Below are 21,865 nucleotides of genomic sequence, written 5' to 3' on the forward strand. Positions count from 1 at the left end.
CTGCCTTTCTGTCGATTATGGTTTTGAATCAAAAAGGTTTTATTAAAATAAAATAAATATTTATAATAACTTCGTAAAATCTTATGATAACTTCGATTTTATTTTAAATTATTTTTATGTAATTTTTGGTTGCAAGCTGGTTTTATTTTAGTTAACAATTTTAAAACATAGATGTCATTGATTTAGGAATATCATATCAGCAGCTGTCAGAAATCCGTGTTTTGATTTTGTAAAATTGTATGACTTGCCAAATTATCTCGCTTGTAAGTGATGTAAATACTGATTTTAAAGTGGAATTGGAAAACGCAAATAAGGTATATACAAACATTTAATTCATATTATTTTATGTATCATAACAAACATCATGTGATACTCTTGTTGCAATATTTTTGCACCTATGCCGGCTTAACTTCAGAATGACGAAGCTCCTGAAATTGTTTTTCTAAAGTATCTCTTTATTTCAACGCTCGCTTTCTAGCGAAGTACCTGTAATTATGATGATAAACATTTTTCTGACTGCCGGCCTTTGTTTGACTGCTATTCTTGGTGATTTTTTGGTCCAAAAGTTTGAAAACAGTCACATTTTAAAAGCTTTGATAGATAACGGGACTCATGCGGCCATTGGAGGTCTGACATGGAGTATGGTATGCTTTCAAAGAAAGATTTTTCCTTCTTCAAGTGAAATAATTTGGCAAGTGCTGTTGTGCACTGTGGTGGCATCACTGACTGATGTGGATCATTTCATTGAAGCCAAGTCTCTGAAGTTACAGGTAAATATACTGTCAATTCTATATAATATTTCTGCTATTAAATCTCTCTACACCACTTTTACTCATCGTTTAGCGCAAATTTTAACAAGCTGTTGTAGAAAAATATCACTGCATAATATAATGCATTGCTATTCACATATCGTAAACGTTTGATCCTGCCACTGAGAGCCCCGTTGTAACCCTTCTTTCTGTAATGCATTGTTTACTAGGGAGAGGGAGAAGTTACAACGGAGCTATCAGCCCTTTAAATTGAATGCAAAACTTTTATTCCAAGTCAGAATTTTCATTTACATACTATCTATTAAATTAACAATTGTTTGATTACGTACATATACAACCATTTTATTTTGTTTTTAGGATATCCATCTTTTGACAAATCGCCCGTTCCTCCACTGCACCACCTTAGCTGCTGGTATCTCCTTGGCATTCGTCTGCCTATCATACTTCTACCACTGGGAACTTCTTCATTCTTTTGGATGGATTTTGTTTGCTGCATTTATAAGTCACCACACCAGAGATGCCACCAGGAGAGGGTATTGGGTTTATCCAATGGGTTCCACAGCTCCAATAAACTATTGGGTTTACATAGCTATCTCCGCTGCCCTTCCGTTTATCGTTGCTCATTGCTTTACCATAACTAAACCAGATAAGCCAATTAGAAAAATTGTTAATGTGGAGGAACTCTATTCCTTAGTATAGTTTGGATAATCTGTTCATCATCTTCATGAATCTATGGGGGCTGTAACTTACCTTTGCAGCGCCAACCATTTAATGTGTGTTGTGTAGATTGTGGTAAAGTAAAAAGATGTAGTTTAATAATTAAAGTTTATTGGAAGTACGTTACACTATAACACAAAATTAATATCAGAAGGATTTTATAGGGGCTAAGAAATGTCAACTGTCAGGCCGGATTCGAGAAACAGGAATGTCGGCCGTTGACCGAAACTGGCCAGTGCTCTGTTTTCGGGTGGCAATCCCTAAAACAGTGTTTCCATATAAAAATATTATTTAAAGTTGTTTGACAGTTCTTGACTCCACAAATCAAATCACTTGTGTCGCTGAGATCGGCTTTTTATTATTTGCTGACAACATTGCAAGATTACAAAAGGAAGATCTTAAAGAGTGAATGAACCGAAAATTTTGAAGGCAGGAATGAGGATAAGCACATCACAATAGAAATCATGATAATAGGAACAGATCAAACACAATCATAACTCTTTGCCGAAGAGACAGAGTTAAACAGGTTAATGGCTGGTAGAATAGAGAGACCAAGACTTCCAGTTGGTTACCTTATTCACAGTTGGGTAAAATAGATGTAGAAGTTGTGCGAGGAGAGATCTGGTCTGCGATCGAATGAGGCCCACATGTATCGCAAGTAAGGATACCAGGAGACATTGGGTTTCCAACTCGATGAGTAAAAGGGGACAAAAGTTAATATTATTATCTAGATAATTCAATCTAACATGAGGGATAACTTTGTGTGGATGTATTGTTTTAATACATATATAGTGATTTAACTCTGAATTATAATAAATAGACTTGGTCTACCTATAGAAACTATAAATTATAACCACTTGATGAAAGTATTAAAATTATTAAAACTCTCAGATAGAAATCATGTTTCTGACTTGATTTTTATTTTTAAAATTGTTAATGGTATTATAGACAGCCCTGATTTACTCAGCCTAATTACCTTCCATACACCAACAAGAATTACTCGATTGAAAAGTATTTTTAATTGATCAGGATGGAGTCATTTACATACTCGTTTGTACCTAAATTGCATGCAGTTGGCAATACTTTCACAGAATTAGTAAATGTGTTCAAACTGCACGGAATATAGTTACAAGAAGGCTATAATAAGATAGTTCAAAAATAATAATAATTAATGTTAGCAATGCTATTTAAATTATATAGAATGCATAAGAATGGTATTCTATATATTCTTACGCTTTATAAATTATATAGAATGTGTAAGAATATATAGAACTAGCAGTTAAAAACCCGCTCCGCGGGTTTTTTTCTGCTAGGCCCTTCGGGCGGCTCATACTTGGGCTTCGCCCATTTTAAGTGATATTAACAACAGTTACATTTAATAGATATATATTAGAACATTCACAGAGAGAGGGTGAGTATATATATTGTTAAAACACGGAACAGGAAGGAGTTAATTAATAATAACATTCTAAATTTACGCATAATAAGAATGACAGTTGTTTGAATAAATGAAATTTTACGTATTTGTGATGGATTATTTCAAATGAAACACTTTTATTGACTACATGTCTACAACTGATATTAACTGTTATCGTACCTAATATAATTAGCTCATAGGAGACTTGCAGTGCTTAAATATGTGTTACAACCGTCAATGTCTATAAGTTGAATCAATATCGTTTAGTTTGTCACAATTAAAGATAGTTTTAACAAAGTTGACTTAAATAATAGATTATTACATATTGATTAATTGTACCCGTGTTTATGAATAAAAGGAGGGTAATTGTGCGATGACATTAGCAGTCGGTTTAATTAAAAGGTGTTAATTTTACTCCAACTGGTGGTAATTCTTTACCTACAACTGTTACTGTATCTAATAAAGTTTAAAGCTAGATTATATATACACCTTCATCAGGAGAGTAAAAATCTATATATAAAGGTAGATTATTACAATATAGCGCCCCTGAGGTGATATCTCACAAAAGCGGCGCTATGCAAATTGTCCAATAAATAAATAAATATAATGTTTACATTTTATTGTGTATACACCGAAGTCAAAAATTAAGTATAGATTGCAATTGGGAAAGAAGAAGTGGAAGGAGGGGGGAGGGGTAAGAGTAGGCTGAGTTTATAATAATTAGGAATTACAATATCGTTAGACGGGAAAGACCAGTTGAGTGGGAAAATATTTAAAAGAGAGTTTATAAAAAAATTCTTGTTAATTATATCTGCTTTTATATTAATATGTTTCCTCATTTCTAAAATTTCAAAATTATTTATAGTGAAGTATTTTAAGACCTGAAAAAAACAAATAGCATATAACCATAAAACAATATATTCATAAGACAAATAGCATTTAATAACGGTTATTCTAATAAATTGATAGTTGAAATACTAAATAAAAAAATTAAACACATTCTCTTCAAACGGTCTTTCTAAAGATAGAAATAAACAATGGCGTAGAATTCTGTTTGTGGATAACGATACTTCTAAAATTATATATATAAACAATCCTGGTACCATTCAACTGGCGTTTTACACTAATAACAATAAAGAAATATATTCTTAATAATAATGGTAGCAAAATTCAAACAAAAAAATCAGTAGTTTTAAAACTCAATTGAGATGATTGTAATTTCTTTTACAAAGGTAGAACCAATAGAAACTTTGAAGTCAGAACTAAAAAATATCGCAGGGCTATAAATGGAAATAGTGAATCTGAGTTTGCAAATAATCTTTTAAATAATGATCACACTTTCGATAAAAATTCAGGTCTTAAAATACTTCACTCAGGATATAAAGCATCGCAAATAAATAATTTTGAAATTTTAGAAATAAGAAAACATGCCAATATAAAATCAGATATAATTAATAAGAAAAAAAAATATAAAAAATAATGATAAATGCCATTACAAAGTGATAAGCTTCCAGAAGAAATCTTCTTATAAAACGCTTGTTAATGGTAAGTAGTCAAGCAAGGCAAGTATTGTGAGCTGCATATTTAAATATTCGCGCCAGGCATTTGGTTCGTTTTTAAACCGCCAGAGGTGCGCTCTGTCGGCCATCTTGAACAAACGCGTGAATTTTTATAAACGTCAAACATAATCACGTAACTGTGGAGAATTTTCACTGTAATGTAATTAATCCAATGGATTATGAACTTTCTAAAACATATTTTCTTCGATATTATCCAAAAATTATATGAGCAGAAACGATGCTTTTGAAGAAATCTCGTATTATTATGAGGCGATCCTATTTTAGTATGGAATAGTGTCTTAATATTCAAGTTACCCGAAACAGACAATTTTAATTTGACCAATCAGAGGGCCTACACCGTCCAGACGCTGGGACAATAATACTATCAGATACTATTCTGTATATAATTTAAATAGCAAATTGAACTTCATGAATACTGTTCCACTGAATTATTATGTATATCACATGTTTGTAAAAGTCCATATGGGTGTATAATATAGATAAATATTATATTTTTTCTTTGTTTGTATATTGACTTAATTGTGATGAACTAAAGATTTAATTTTGTTATGGTAATTTTTATTTTAATGAATTCTGTTTGTAAATCAGGATTATAATTATTTACATCAATGTCATGATAATCTATATAAAATTATATGATGTATATTTTTAAACTTAATTTAAATAAATACTAAGCTTGTGACAAAGAAGTGATATTGTATTGGATTTATTGTGTATAAATGTTGATGAAATTAAACATTTTTAACAATATTTGTAAGCCTTTTATTTAACATTGAAAAATAAAAATTATTTACCTCTATGAAAAACTTACAAATACAAGGACATTTAATTATTGTATTTATGATTTCCTTTTTATTGTATATAATTGTAGTAAAATTTAGCTATTACTACTGTTTCGAAAAGAAATATTATTTTATATTTTACAATAGCTTGATAAAAAATCTTTGGACATGGAAGAAAAAATCTATCACAGGCATGGAAAACTTTTTTTTTCTCACCGTAATTTATTGTGATTTTCAATTATTATTGATATTAATAATATATTCTTAATTTAATACAATATTAGTGGGTTGAAGTTATTGGTAATTATACAGGTGTATCAGCATGTACCCGAAAGACTAATCAGTTATTCCTGGGCATATTTGAAGTTAAAAACATAAATTTTGTTGATTGTTTTTTCAATTATTATTAACAAAAAAAATTCTATCACATGTCGCCACTGATCACACTGTTACACGTCGCACGAGCTCTGTCTCGTCTGTACGGTGTTGCTGGAAGTAGGGTAGATTGTATCAAGTGATAAGCTAGGTTGTACCCAGTGGCGACTTATGATGGGAACATATTGAATTGATATAGTAATGTCATCAGACCTTTAATGTAGTATTTAGTCAATGTAAATCAGACGGCAAAACGAAATAATTTTTTTTTTTACTTCGATTATACTCAGGAATGGCTGGTTAAAGTCTTTCAGCTATGTGCCGATACAACCTATGTAATCGGGACCTTTTTATTGAAAAATAATTAATTACTCGTTTTCTCATCATTACTCTCTCTACCTAGCAAAAATAAAGCTCATTGACAATACATAATTTTTTTTATTTATACTACTAATTAACACCTACGGCGCATATCTGGTATTTAGGCCGTTAACTGGTATCCCCTTTAGGCAAGCAATGATCTTTTTATCAAAATGATGTGTGAGACACAAAAATACCTTTAAAATACAATTTCCAAAAATGACCCTACTCCAATACGATTGTCTGTCTGCACTTGCTAAAAACTGTATTGATATAATTATTGTTGTTTCCTCACTAAACAATTTGTATGAAGCCCAAACTGATATAAAAAATAACTGTTTTGCATATTTTCAGATCGATGGAAGAATTCACAAAGGATCCAGAAAAATTTAGACTGTATAGTGTAAGTATAATGACAGGTTATCCGGACTGTTCTGATTTCACGTGGAAAAAAATCTTTGAAGCATGTTGTACTGAGACAAACAGGAAGCAACTTTTGCATAAGAGACATGAAATTCTGCAAAAAGCACAATACTAAAAGGAAATTGTAAATTTTACGAGGAAGCTATGTACATTTGCACGAACCACCACGGTTCGAGTTAGTTCGGATAATTGGACTTCTACTGTCCTTGTTACGATGTAGAATGGTTATAATTTTAACATTAGTAACAATAATGAGTTATATTTAATTTGTGCGTATAATATCAACAATAAGATTAAATATGAAAGGTCATATTGTAAAATATTGGCACAGAAGCAACAATCTAAGCCTACGTTCCTAAAAATAATTACAGTTGTAAAAAAATATTGAGAAAATAGCCAAATTAGATTTTTGCATAATTCAAAACAATATTGACACAAACTCTTTCATATTCTTGTAATTAATCAGCTTTTAAAGCTTAACATTCTTTTGGTTTGCTGTGTTCTCCCTTTTCTGTAGACATTTTTCTTTAGCCAACTTTTCATTTCATATTCTCTTTTATCCTTTCTTTTTCACTACTCAGCTATCCTTCTTTGGTCTCTTTAGGAGAGCCAGGCTTACTGACAGGTTTCGTCTCTTTTGCTGGTGATGTTAATCCCGGTGACTTCCTTGTATCCTTATTATCTGAAAAGAGTCCTTTGTAGGGTGACTGTCGGCTATCGCTAAATATATTGTGGTGTTGCACTGGTACTTGGATTTGTTTAGTGTCCTCGCAATAGTCGTAATCATTGTTACCATCCTGACTGTAGATGCTGTGCTTTCTACTTCGTAGTGTTACATGATCACTCTTCTGTGAAGGTGGCCGGCTTTTGGAAGGGGCCATGTCTTTTTTAATTGGTAGAGGTGTCAATTTATCTTCCTTTTTAATATCAGGGGCTGGTGCAGCTGATTTTATTTCCTCTTTTTTCTCTTTAATTTCTGGGATTGAACTTGTAACCGATTCATGCTTTTCAGCAAATTCGATTTCTTTGAATATACCGACAGCCTTTGCTTCTTGCTGCTTCCTTAACTCATCTCTCGGTAAATTAGAGTTGGCAACATTTTTATCTGTAAGCATTTCTTTTGAAACAGTTTCCGGAATGATATTGTAGTTTGTTTGATTGTCAATTATATTATCCAAAGCTTCTTTGAGTAGAACATAATTTGACGACAATAAACTATCAGAGTCTTTGTCGCGTTTCTTTTTGGTTGTTTTCTTATTTTTGCCCTTTTTATCTGCCTTATTGTTTTTTGATTCGGCTGAAGTTTTATAGCCATCTTCTATTGATAAAAGTGATGTGGTTTCATCGGTCAATTTCATTTCTTCATCAGCTGCTCCTTGCAAAGACATATTGGAGTCTTTAAGTGCATTTTTATTTTCATCAGTTTTGCTTGGTGCAAACTCTGGAGGAATTCTAGATTCATCTCTAATGTTAATGGCCGAACCCATTCCAGGCTTTTGGTAGGATTCTGAAAATAATTGATTCGTTAGGTGATGTCTGAATATATACAATTATTTAATGACTTTTTAAAAAGTACTAAAATTAAATGTACTAACCAGATTGTGCGTTTGTGACTCCTGGCTCTCCAACTTCTACTTCTTCCTCCAATTCATCTATTTCTGCTTCCTGAAATTTAAAAAAAACAACTTTCTAATCTTATCTTTTAAACCGGCGGCATACCCATCATATAATATTTGTATGATTTGTATAGTGCCGTTTTTGTGCAAAATCACCTCAAGGGCGCTATCAAAGATACAATACCCTAATAGACCAGAGAAACATTTAAATTATTTAGTACCAATAAAAAACATTATTTTCAGGAACTGTTTCTGAAATGGCAATTGTTGTACTGGTAAATAAACAAAAAACAATGAGAAGCAGGTATAGGTATTAAAAAATCTTACAATATTCTTCAAAAAGGCTTCTTCGGTGTCGTTAAGATGATTGTGTGCACTAGGGTGGTCCATTGCAGCCTTTAAAGTTTCCAACTGAAGTTTTATCCTTTTGTTTGATACCTGAAAGAAAACAAGGTTCTGTTGTGATGGTTATCAATTTTCCTTACTACAGAACCAAGAACTTTACTGCTCTGCCATGGAGGTCGTCAATTTAATTTAACCAAAAATAAATTATTAGAACCTTGATGGATCCATCTAAAACCTTGCCAATATCCATGTTGTTTGCTTCTTTATGGAATTTATCACTCGCCATCAGAATGTACAATAGTCTTGCAGCATAGGGTACAATTTTATTTTCTTTAGATTGTAACAGACTAGACAACAGTGAGAGAAGTTCTGAAGACATTGGCTCCATCAGCTGCCTTCCTTGGCTGTTGACACAGAGGTTAATCAGCAAACCTAGGCTGTGGAGAAGGCGGTACGCTGATATAGTCTCTCTGTTCTCTAAAACGCTGAATAGGATTTTCTCTGAAACCCCTGAAAAAAAATAAAATTACATTTTAATGAATGAGTTCGAAACACTGTGTATTGATATATTTCATTCACCTAATTAAAGTATAAAATTTGTTTATTGTTATCAAGTTTAATTTGTAGAACTCCATTTTAATTTTAATTTTTTTATATATTCAATAATATTATTATTGGGTTTATAAAAACAGTTTATTTTTAAACAAGTTCTGCTGTGTAATTATTATTACGCATGACAGCTGTTTCGCCCTCTGAAGTCATTATCAAACTGTGGGTAGCCCACTTACAGACGATAGATACATTTATATTATTTCTAGATAGGTATTTTAATTTAAATTACTGATTTCCTAATTGATTTCTGAGTAAAATGTTAGAAATTATTAATAGTTATTACCCCAGTAAAGTTTCCCCAATTACTGTAATGTTTAAATTTGACTGGAGGTCTTTATGTTAGTTATTCCCAAACGATGACTCATAGGGTTATTTTAATAGCATAATTAAGTACTTAATAGTGCACTCATATTTGCACTAGGTTTGAAGATATCTAGTAGGGGTGAACGAATTATATTTGTTTGTTCATTTATTAAAATAGCTTTCGGATTATTAGAGTTTTTGTTAATTTCTAACTGCTCTAAAAGATTCAGTTTACGGCCTTTATTTTGTATGTGTAACGGAGTTGCTTTATTATTATCACTAAGTGAGTGATTTTCATCTAGGAGATGTTAGGCAAATTGTGATTGTTTTTAAAAGATCTTATATGTTCTTTGAACCTAGTATTTAAGGACCGGCCAGTTTGTCCAACATAAACAGCGTTGCATTCGTCACACTGGATTTTATAAATGCCGCTATTTTTTAATTTGAGTACTTTACTTTTTGAGTTTTTAAGAGATGATCCTAAGTTGTTATTTGTGCGGAAGGCAATATCTAAGCCACACTTTTTGAGGACTTTGGCAATTTTATTAGATGTTAATCTGATGAATTCTAAACACCCAAATTTATTATTCGTCCTATTATTAGTCGCTGGGTAAATTAATTTAAGGTTATTTTTGTGTTTGTTATTATTAATTATTTTTTCAATGTCTCTATCCTTGAAGCCATTATTTTTAGCAATAGTTAGAATTGTATTTTGTTCCTTCTCGTATGCTTTCTTGTCGAGCGGGATGTTAGCAAGCTTATGTATCATTGAGTGGTAGGCAGATAATTTATGTGACCATGGGTGTAAAGATTTATAATTAATGGTCGTGTCTGTAAATGTAGGCTTACGGAAAATTTCAAACATATGTTTATTATTTTCTTAGCGATTGTTAAGTCTAAAAAATTAATTTTCTTATTACACTCTCTTTCAACCGTAAAGCAGATTTTGCGGTTGACATCAACCAAATGATTTGCCAAACATCTCCTAGATGAAAATCACTCACTTAGTGATAATAATAAACCAACTCCGTTACACGTATAAAATAAATGCCGTAAACTGAATCTTTTAGAGCAGTTAGAAATTAACAAAAACTCTAATTATCCGAAAGCTATTTTAATAAATGAACAAACAAATATAATTTGTTCACCCCTACTAGATATCTTCAAACCTAGTGCAAATGTGAGTGCATTATGATGTACTTAATTATGCTATTAAAATAACCCTATGAGTCATCATTTGTGAATAACTAACATAAAGACCTTCAGTCAAATTTAAACATTATAGTAATTGGGGAAATTTTACTGGGGTAATAACCATTAATAATTTCTAACATTTTACTCAGAAATCAATTAGGAAATCAGTAATTGAAATTAAAATACCTATCTAGAAATAATATAAATGTATCTATCGTCTGTAAGTGGGCTTCAGAGGGCGAAACAGCTGTCACGCGTAATAATAATTACAAAGCAGAACTTGTTTAAAAATAAACTGTTTTTATAAACCCAATAACAATATTATTGAATATATAAAAAACAAAAAAAATTAAAAATAAAGTATCAAATACCTGCATTAATCAGAGCAATCTGCTGACTCTGTCTGGTGCTCAGTTTGTGGAAAGTAGCCACAAGCATATCTTTACAAATCATTTCTGATGAAACTCTCATCGAGTATTTATCGAAAAAATACTTTTGCAGACAGGTCAATGTCTTTAAATTGCTCGTCAAGTAATCTCTGCCTTTCCACATAGAGCTCATGGTGTTCAGAAATTTCAGTATTGTTTGCTGAAAAACGAGATTTTTAAAACAGAGTGCAAACCAAATATATAATGTACAATGTATATAATCAACAACTTATTAGTCAATTATTGTAATGCATTATAGACCTGGAGTATCAGATCCCACCCATTGATAATCTCAACAGGCATCAATATGTCTAACAGAGTAGGGCTGCAGTTAATATTGAAAATATCATTTGCTATGTACGAATCAAGAAGGATAGATCTCTCCTTAGCCAATGTGTGAATCAAATTCTGAAAAATAAATACATATTGACCATAATTAGCAACATGTTTCACAAAATAATTATATTTACATACATACTTTATAAATACTTCTTACCAATCTTAGTGACTGCAAAATTTGTGAACGTTCTTTAACCGAGCCTTCGATGAGGTTATTTTTAATATTAATGAAGTCAGTTTTTATCACTTCCGAAGGCATGTCATCTGGTCTCGGCGAACTGTCGGTGTTGTAAGAATTCAGGAGAGCTATTTTAGTTGGGTACTTATAATTCGAGAAAACATTCTTTCTGTTACTCTGCTGGGCAGTTTCTCCCTGCATTGGGTGAAGGACTCCAGATTGAACCCTCAGGCCGGTGGACAAACTTTGTAATTTTGCTATGGTGACTGATATCTTTTCTCTAGGCCCGTTGAATATGACTTCTTCGCTACTATTTTCGATTTGATAATTACTAGTACCCCTGAAATTAGGACTAAATTGTTGTTTAATAATAATGCATGTTTCAACTGGACTGAGATTCTCCTGAGCAGCGTTAGAGCGCCAGTCTTCCATTGTGGATCCATCGGGCATAATCTTTATAGATAATTCTGTATTTTCCTCTTCTTTTTGTCTTCCTTTTTGCTGAACGATTATTTCATAAGGCCAGTTAGAGTTATTGTTTTCTGCATTTGCCTCTTGTTCCCGTTCACTGTTATCTAAATGCAAATTCATATTTTTAGGACTAAATACATTATCAAATTCTTCAAGTGGTGCATGTTTTTCATATTGACTGTTAAAATAGTAATCTTTGTTGTGTATTGAATGATCGGTATCACTTTCTGGATGTTTGACAGTGTAGGAGCTCTCTGTTTTATGTGTTGGATGGTCGCAGGGGCTGAGGTTAAACTCTTTTTCTGAAACTGGCGATATGAACACCGAACTTTCATTTTCACTTAGATGAAAAGAAAAACTTTGATTCTTTAAGTCAGGGGAAGGAGTTGGATGAGCTGATAAATAGCTTTGATTGTGTTCAGGTTGAATTGTATCTCCGTGTGGCTGGCAATCGTTTGGACTTAGCAAAATCTCAAAACTGGGTTCTTTATAAATTTTTGGTATTTTGGAATATTTTTTGTTTTGTTTGGGAGGAGATTCTGATTTCGAGTCATTACTTTTTGTTACAACGAAAGCGGGGTTTGAAAAACCTGTTGTAGGAATGTTTGCTTCTGCATTGTAGTGTTGTTTTATTTGTGTTTCTTTACTAAAACTGAAAGGACGTTTTGGTTTCTTTGTTGTGTTTTTGAATGGCTGCTCTGTGTCACTTTGGATTTGAAAACTAGGATATATTTTCTTTTCAGTCTCTCCAGTATCCGAGATGTCTTCTGAAACTACAACATTAAAATAAATTCCATGTTGGATAAACATTACTACTGACCAACTCGTTATTGATATTTACCTCTGTGAAGATGAGTCACTAAATTATTACCTGATGTATTATAAGTCTTTCGGAAGTTACTATTTTTGGACGGTCTTTTGATAGTGACAGTGAAAAGTTCGGGATAAATTTCCATACATTTATTTAATGTTTCCTCCAGTTCAAATGGATTGCCCCGAACTGTATTCTCCAACGCCTCTGTCAGCGCGCTGGTCACACCTGAATATAGTCCATTCACTCGTTTAAAAAATATACTCAAATTGTTCATAAAATTACCAATTTTACAAATAATAGCAATAAAAAATGTAATATTTTGTTTTGTGTTACAATCTATATATCTAATGGCAAACACTCACCGAGGAGTCTTCTGTGATTGTTTTCTAATTTTGTCAACATGTTAATTAATTCATCATTTGATAAATTATCTTCATGGTTTCCATGTGCAACATTATTTCTGTCTAATTGCTTTCTTTTATCTAAAATAAAAGATGTTTTGATTTAATTGTTCATCTTTCCACAAAATCAGCATCGAACTAACAAAAAGTATTGCAGAGACAGCTTCAAAATCCGTTTCAAGTTAGTTGCTCTTATAATGTAATTTTTCGAGAAAGTTTAAAATCAATTATCAATGGCAAATATATTTTACAGAGACATTAAAATAAAGTTATTATGTTTCGCAATATAGTCAGTATCAGCTTACCCATTTTAAGAGCTGTCCTTTGTAAGAAGTTCTGTTATTTCTTGGTAGATTGTTGGGAAGAAAGTGGTTGCTAGGGAAATTATCAAAAAATCAATACAAGTTTTAGTTCAAGGAGCCAGCTGTTGAAGGCAGCTTATTGATTACCTACCTCACTAATTACATCAACTCTTGTTGCAGATTATGCTTTATCTTTACATGTAAAAAAACCTATTTAAATGTAATGCTATAAAGTTATTATAGAAATACATTCATATAACCGAATTTGACTGATAAATTATCAAGATCAATTTTTTTTGCATTGTTCACATTCATTTGTCTTTCTTCAGTCTTTCCATGTTTTTATATCTATATTGATTGTTCTTTGAAGTACTTTAAACCTTTACTCTTTCTTCCTTTACCTTAATGATTTTATTACTAGTAACTAAAACAATTCAACTTTCAGGTTCCTCCGAGTATATATTACGTTCCAAACTTTATAACGGAACTTGAAGAGTCAGCAATTATATCCCGAGTGAATTCGGTGCCAAAACCAAAATGGACACAGCTTATGAATCGAAGACTTCAGAATTGGGGCGGGATCCCTCACCCAAAGGGGATGATAGCAGAAGAAATACCGCCGTGGCTTCAAAACTACCTTAACAGAATAAATAATTTACAACTGATGAACGGGAAAGTTCCTAATCACGTCTTGGTTAATGAATATAGCCCAGGACAGGGTATCATGCCTCATGTAGATGGGGATTTATTTTACCCGACCATAACTACAATAACCTGTGGGTCTCATACCGTTTTAAATTTCAGAGAGAATGTAGACACGGACAATATTGATGCAATGAAAGTACCTTCTACTTTTTCTTTGCTCGTCGAAAGGAGGAGTTTACTCGTTGTTCAAAAGGACATGTATGAGAATTTCCTGCACTCTATTGATGATGTCTGTACAGACATTGTTTCCAGTGATATTGTAAATCTCAATTCTTGCTCGAAGGTATATGTTCCCGGAGATGTTATCGAGAGACAAACGAGAATTTCATTGACAATAAGACATGTTCCTAAAACATCAAAAATTAAGATTAAAATTTGATATCATTAATTTGCTTGTTTTATTTCAAAAATTCACTGTAATCTCGGACGCTTAATGCTGTGTTGGGACCAGTTGCGGCTCGCCTCAAGGAGCTCTGGCTTGCAACAGCGTATTACTTTTTTTTTTTTTTTTATGCTTCCGATTTTGTTGTCCGGGTTAAATCTTCCCCATAGGAAAAACTAAACCCTTCCACTCACTTTTCCACAAATGATCAGCTAGTCAATCAACACTATGCAAGTGCATTATATAAGTAAAATAAATACAAAACAATACAAGAACAACAACACGTCAACTCACCAGAGATCAAATGGGAAAAAAAAATTCACCGACTCCAGATATTTTCATATCAGAGGGTTCGGCTCGGTAGTACTTCTAACAGGGCCTATAAATCCTACTGATCCCTCAACATAAATATTTAAAAAATCTTTCGTTATCCTACATGTATTCAAAATGACCGACTTTTGCATCTTTATATATAAATTTTTTGATAGATCTAATACGCCTAATTTTTTAATGAGAGAGCTAGGTATAATGCCAGTAGCCGAAATAACGAATGGTAATATTTTTATAGTCTGAGAATGCCAAATTCTTTTTATTTCGTTTCCTAAATCTGTGTATTTTCTTATTTTTTCATTAACAGATTTTTGAATGTTACAGGAATTTGGAATAGCGACATCAATGATATAAGTTATTTTTTTAATTTTGTCATGTAAAACTATATCGGGTCTATTATGACTAATCGTTCGGTCTGTTAGTATAGTTTTATCATAATATATTTTATAAAATTCGTTTTCTAAAAATGAATTTGGTTCGTATTCATAGTATGGTACTATATTACGGCAGTCAATCAAGTTATGTTTAATTACCAAATTTTGGTGAATTATTTTTAAAACTTGATTGTGCCTAAATGTATACTCGGACGGTGCTAATATAGAACATCCAGATATAATATGTTCTATAGTTTCCGGAAAAGCCAAACATTTTCTACACAAATCATCAATTTGATTTGTATCTTTGATTATATGCTTTCTATAATTTTTAGTATTAATGACTCTATCCTGAATGGCAAGCATAAATCCTTCTATTTCTGCGCTCAACTCTCCAATACTCAACCATTTGTTTGACGAAAATTTGTCAACATATGTTTAGTTGAGATAATTGAAGTGTTTTGCGTGTAAAATTTTATTTGACCAGGAATCTAATAATTCCTGGTTGGGATTTATAAAAATGTTGGCATTCTCATCGTATAAATTTAAAGGTGTAATATTTCTATCTGCCTTGCAAATTATTTTGTGCATTTCTGAGCTATGAGCTTTCCTATGGAAAAAAGTTCTTAGCATTTCTACCTGATTATGTTTTAAAGAAGTTATTTTGACTATACCTCTACCTCCTAAATTTCTAGGTAAATTAACTCGTTCTATAGCTGAATTTGGATGATGGCAATTAAACTTTGTTAGCGTAGTTCTAATTAATCTTTCTAAGTTATCTAAATCTGTATTAGACCATTTAATTATGCCAAATGAGTACGTTAATAGAGGTATTGCCCAAGTATTTATTGCTTTTACTAAATTTTTAGCAGATAGATTGCATTTTAAAATTTTCCTGATCCTAGTTTGAAATTTAATCCTAATATCATTTTTAATACTAGTATGGTCTAATCTATTTGATTGTGGGTATCCTAAATATTTATAAACCTCATCCCTTTTCATACTAGTAATTTGAAAATTTCTAAATATACTCTCGTCCCCATCTACAATTTTGCCTTTCTCTATATGGATCGTTCTACATTTATCTAAACCAAAAGTCATTTTGATATCATCTGAAAAGTTTTTAACTACCTCAATCATTTTCTCTAAATTTTGTTCAGAATTCGAAAATAATTTTATGTCATCCATAAATAATAAATGCGAAATTGTACTACTCTCCCCTGTATTACCCTTAACTTTTATTCCAAACTTGCTTTTAATTAACATTTTAGATAGAGGATTCAATGCTAAGCAAAACCAAAGAGGACTCAATGAGTCTCCTTGAAAAATTCCTCTTTTAATTGAAATGCCCGGTATTACTATTTTCTTACCTTTTAAATTGATAAGTAAATTGGTATTCCAAAAGGACATAATATTTTCCAAAAAGTTAATAATAATGGGGTTAATTTTATATATATTTAATATTTTGATTAGCCACGAGTGCGGGACACTATCGAAAGCCTTTTGGTAGTCTATATAGCAAGTATGTAAATTACGTTTTCGAGTTTGAATCTGTTTTAGAATTACAGAATCAATAACTAATTGTTCTTTACATCCCATATGTTTTCTGCGACAACCTTTTTGTTGTTCAGATAAAATATTTTTTTCATCTAAATGAGTATATATTAAATCTGTTAAACAAGAGGTCAAAATTTTGTATATTGTCGGTAAACATGTAATGGGTCTGTACTGAGAGGGATTATTAATATTTTCGCTTTTGGGTAACATATAAGTAATGCCCTTAGTTAGAAAATTTGGAAAATTTTAAAAATTTAAAATACTTATATTACTATTACTAATATTACTAATACATATTTAAGAGGTTTGTTGTATGTTGGAAGAAGAGTATCCGCTCGAAAACAAGACTAGTCGCTAAATATTCTGATTGGTTGAATGTGACAGAAGAATGCGAACTTTCGTGACTCAGTAGTACTTGAAAATTGTTTAAGTAATTAGTAATTAATTTATGTACTGAATAATTTCAAAAATAAAACCATTACTTGAGAAATTAGACAATAAGTATCACCTACTGGATTGGCAAATAACACAATATTAATATAAATTAATACCTGGAAAATAACATTAAGAAAAAATGTAAATTATTAAGGGAAAAACACAATATACCTACTAATAATGTGTGTTATTCCCAATAGTAATTAGTAAAATAAATCGAAATTTTAACAAGTCATTGAAAACAGATAATAATGCTACTACCAAACAATTTGAAATTTAAGTCCATGAGCAATTAAGGTGGAAAAACCCTTTGGAAAAAACAGCTATCTAGCAGACATATAAATAAAAAGTCCTAAAATATACACATAATCATATTATTAGCATTCACCAACCATTCAAAATATATAAACTCTTTGTAAAATCTACCACAATCAATTTAACCCATATTTTATAGTTTTAAATAAATATATGGTTAGCAAACTAATTGTTTTTATAACATATTTATTAACAAAACGCATTTTAAAATACAATAGCATATAATTTGAATGTTTATCACAAGGTCAATATGCTATAACTACCCTCCCTTGAGCGCTGGCTCACTGTGCAGTGGTTCGTTATATCGCTCAAAGAATTATACGAGAATGTTTGGATATATTGTCATCGAGTCAAAACCGTAGGTAGGTATTGCCTTGCAAAATTATCAACCTAGGGAGGACGCAGTTTCAAATTTTTCCACCACATCTAAAGGAACGGTTTGTCAGTAGCATTTTAACCGGGACGTGTTTGTGTCATATTGCTGCCGACATTGTGTCTCTAATTAAATGCCTACTATTTTTCATTTAATGTTCCACTCAGCATTGAGCTTAGTGTTAGGTGGGGACTCAAAATAATTAAAACCACAAAAATATTATTATTGGGTTTATAAAAACAGTTTATATTTAAACAAGTTCTGCTGTGTAATTATTATTACGCATGACAGCTGTTTCGCCCTCTAAAGGCATTATCAAACTGTGGGTAGCCCACTTACAGACGATACATTAGTGGGCTACCCACAGTTTGATAATGCCTTTAGAGGGCGAAACAGCTGTCACGCGTAATAATAATTACACAGCAGAACTTGTTTAAATATAAACTGTTTTTATAAACCCAATAATAATATTATTGTATATATAAAAAAATAAAATGGAGTTCTACAAATTAAACTTAATAACAATAAATAAAACCACAAAATCGGTGATTCATAAAGAAATGTGTGATATTATATTATCCCAAGTACAATCATACGATTTCAGTAGAGTGGTTTATTTATGATTTCAGTTCACAGATCACCTGTCAGCAGCCAGGTTACTCTTTTGTGATGATTTTCCTGGACTTGGTAATCTTTTTGATAGGAATGAACTGTTTACAAATGCCGATCTATTTTACAAATATTTAATCAGATGCTTTTTTCGAGTGTGTTAAATTGTTAAAAAATATGTGTACAATCCCTGTGACGTCAGTAGAGAGCAATAGGTATTTTTCAACTTTAAAAAGAATTAAATCTTTCTTATGCAATACAATTAGTCGATTTGTCAGTTCTGAGCATTGAAAAACGCCTAATTCAATCTATACTGGATTCCAAGTCCAATTAAATTATTTTTTATTACAGTAAGTAGGTATATATTATGTCCAAGATATTTAATGCACCACACATTTTTGTGAGCAGCAGCCGCCACTAGTTGAGACTTAAAAACATTAATATTTTGGAATTACGGATAATTTTGTCCGCCATTGGGAACCTGGTTTGTTTTCTATATCAAACATACTTTGAGCCAATGTCTGGGCAAGAGTCTCCGTCTTCGTGTGAAATTTGGGTGCATCAATTTACACAACATGGCCATACTGTGAAACTACAAACTAGATAAAAGGGGAGTAAAATAGAAATAAAAATTATCTTTTAAAAGTTACGAGATAGAAAATAATTTATTTAATGGATTGCATTCACATCATTTTATATTATTCTTAGTACATCAGTAGCAAAGAAACAATTAGAAAGCATTCTTCAAACAAATATCCTGATGTAATTATCTAATGAACTTCCATAGCTTCCATGGCATCCATTTGCTCCGTGTCCAGATCATCAATATCTTCAAGTGACAAATTCATATCATCAGCGTCTCCCTCATCAAGTAAAGCCTGGAGCTGATGAATGGAAGTGATGAGCACATGGAACTGCTTTCTTCTAAGTTCCAATCTTTTCTCCAACTGCTCTTTAGTAGCGTCTAGACTAGCTAGTTCTTTCTTACATTTATCCAGCTTTTCTTCTGTCTCTTTACGATCAGGCTGTTCATTTATAATCTTGGCGAGTACATCGTACTCTATTTTGTTTCTGCGAATTGTTTTGGTGTGTTTAAGCTGCACTTTTGTGTCTTCTATGTGCAACTTTGCGTCGCTAATTCCCTTCTCAATTGTGTGGGAGAGTTTCTCGTAGTTTTCTAGTTCTGCGGCCATCATCTGTGAAGATAACTGAGATTTTGTGACTGCAAACTCGCACTGAGCTAATTGGGCCAACATTCTGTCATGAGTCGCTTTGCTGTAAAATAAATACAAATATTTGATTACTTTGTTAGTAATTTCTGAAACTTGTATTATAATAGTAATATGTATACTGCATTTTGTTTAAACATTGTTATTTATAAATCAATGCTTGTTTCAGTATCTATACCACATATTATAATATTGTACGAGTTTTTATTATATATATTGTACGAGTTTGATGAGTGTTACCTACTTAAGACTAATGAGTACTCAAATATGTATATTGATTCTAGGGTATAGTTTTTTTCAGAAAAGTTCATAAATGTATAAACATTCACAACCAGGTAATAAATAATTTGAGAAACAAGAGTGTATGAATGCAATGCGTTTTTAACACAACCTATGCAATTCCTAGGCTTGATAGAGAAAATAAAAGGTAAATATACAGATAATAGGGTAAATAAAAGATGTATATGCACATAGTAAGCAAATTAAAAAAAAAACACTCTGTAGTAATGTGATAATGAGAAGTAGAAAGGAGTTGAGCGTGAATGACTCGGCTCAGTGAAACATATCTCCACACGAATCCGGTTAAATACGGACACTGAAATACTTACTTCTCATACAGTGTTTTTATTTTAAAATGTGCATATTAAGCGTGTCCCCATTTCAGTATTTTTACCCTTAAATATCTAATGGATACAACTATTAACGGGGTTTAAATAAACTCACACAAAATAGGTTTTTAGGTTGTTAATGTGGGTTATTTTAATAGTATTTCCTAACCTCCGAACATAACTTGAGAAAAAAAATGGAACCATGCATCTCTTACTATTTCCCACAACATGAATAGTTATTTCTTGAAGTAATTAAGTTGAAACCAAGTGCTATTTATATATTTTTGCGTATTAAGCGTGCAGCGGAATTCGACAAGATTATCAAAATTAAATCTCATTCAGAAAAGATTTAAAACATATGATTAAAGAATCATTGAAATGTTGACTAACCTGTCTTCTGGAGTTTGGTCATTAGTGTTACACCACTTGATGAGAGTCTTCAGCAAGACGTTTAGCCTTCTATCATCTCCCGTACCATCACCGTCTATCAGCAGACGCCGTCTGATTACATCCTCTAAAAAATAACAATTCATTAATAACCAATAAAAACAACATCACACAAACACCTTTTCAAAAGCCGTTAAAGTACCTTCAGACATGACTTGATGAAGATATAAAAGAATTCTGTTTTAGCTAGAATAACTTCTTAAAAGTTTGTTATTTTAATTAATAAGCTTCGGCAAGAATAAAACGCTACTTCCTTGTTTGACAACTGACAAACAAGTAATGACAGCCCATGAATAAACCACTCACTAGATTGATAACTCCGAGGTTTTTGGAGGGAGAAATTTTGTCGACTATTTAACCACAGATCTGCCGATATTTAGACAGTTTTTAATGATGACGTAGACACAGCCAATATACAGGGATAGAGGAAACAATTAAAAAAAGCGCGACCATAGACGATATGTTCTTACCTAAGTGCACGCCCGTGAGTGGTTTATTTATGCGTACGCCATTCATCAGCCAAAAATATTATTACAGTTTATTAAAATCTTCGTACACATTTGAAATGTGTTTTATGCTTATATATCCCAGCATTTACTGTTTCTATGCTATCCATATTATTTTTGGATTAACTTATTGAGTAAAACCACAAATTTTAATATATAAACATTGAAATTAATATAAACAATTCTCAAATGAATATTTGAAACAGAAAAAGATTCAGTCGCAGTCTTGGTACACAACTATGATGTGTTTTGTGCTTATACATTCTAGCATTTCCTATTTCTATATTATCTATACTATTTTTGAAATATTTTATAAATAAAACCTCAAATTGACACATTCAATCATTGAAAACAATATTAGCGATTCAAATGAATATTTGAACAGAAAAAAACAGAAAAAAATTTGGTTGGAGTCAGGTACAAATTTAAAATGTTTTTTGTGCTCATAAATTTATTTGTGCTTCCTGTTTCTGATATCTTAGTGAAATAAAAATAATTAAAAACATGTAACTAAGTTTTTAATTTTTCTGAAAAGCAGAGAAATTTTAGTATTAAACACTGTCGTAGA

General features: G+C 31.6%; 3 protein-coding genes across 3 annotated transcripts; 1 reads left to right on the forward strand and 2 right to left on the reverse strand.

Moving 5' to 3' along the window:
- Window positions 1-276: 276 nt before the first annotated feature.
- On the forward strand, window positions 277-14,511 carry LOC149419976 (putative RNA/DNA demethylase ALKBH6; the record flags this gene model as incomplete). The annotated part of the gene is made up of 5 exons (XM_089637579.1): window positions 277-314; window positions 680-770; window positions 1,128-1,303; window positions 6,356-6,404; window positions 13,873-14,511. Coding segments are annotated over 5 exons (993 nt in total), but the record flags the coding sequence as incomplete, so codon positions are not given.
- LOC149419977 (lisH domain-containing protein ARMC9-like) lies at window positions 7,754-11,871 on the reverse strand. The gene is made up of 6 exons (XM_089637504.1): window positions 11,419-11,871; window positions 11,184-11,330; window positions 10,866-11,082; window positions 8,600-8,895; window positions 8,368-8,478; window positions 7,754-8,089 (listed from the first exon to the last, which is right to left on the reverse strand). The coding sequence occupies exons 1-6, from the start codon at window positions 11,869-11,871 to the stop codon at window positions 8,015-8,017; spliced, it is 1,299 nt and encodes a 432-aa protein (XP_089493630.1). The 3' UTR covers window positions 7,754-8,014.
- Window positions 14,512-19,158: 4,647 nt separating the features above from the next.
- thoc7 (THO complex subunit 7) lies at window positions 19,159-21,118 on the reverse strand. The gene is made up of 3 exons (XM_089637121.1): window positions 20,934-21,118; window positions 20,735-20,858; window positions 19,159-19,782 (listed from the first exon to the last, which is right to left on the reverse strand). Exons 1-3 carry the CDS (start codon window positions 20,941-20,943, stop codon window positions 19,278-19,280), a joined length of 639 nt encoding a protein of 212 aa, XP_089493247.1. The 5' UTR covers window positions 20,944-21,118; the 3' UTR covers window positions 19,159-19,277.
- Window positions 21,119-21,865: the final 747 nt, after the last annotated feature.

Source organism: Hesperophylax consimilis, chromosome 11 (genome assembly GCF_061612785.1).
Source record: "Hesperophylax consimilis isolate HC1 chromosome 11, BYU_Hcon_1.0, whole genome shotgun sequence".
In the NCBI taxonomy this organism is placed as follows: Eukaryota; Metazoa; Arthropoda; class Insecta; order Trichoptera; family Limnephilidae; genus Hesperophylax; species Hesperophylax consimilis.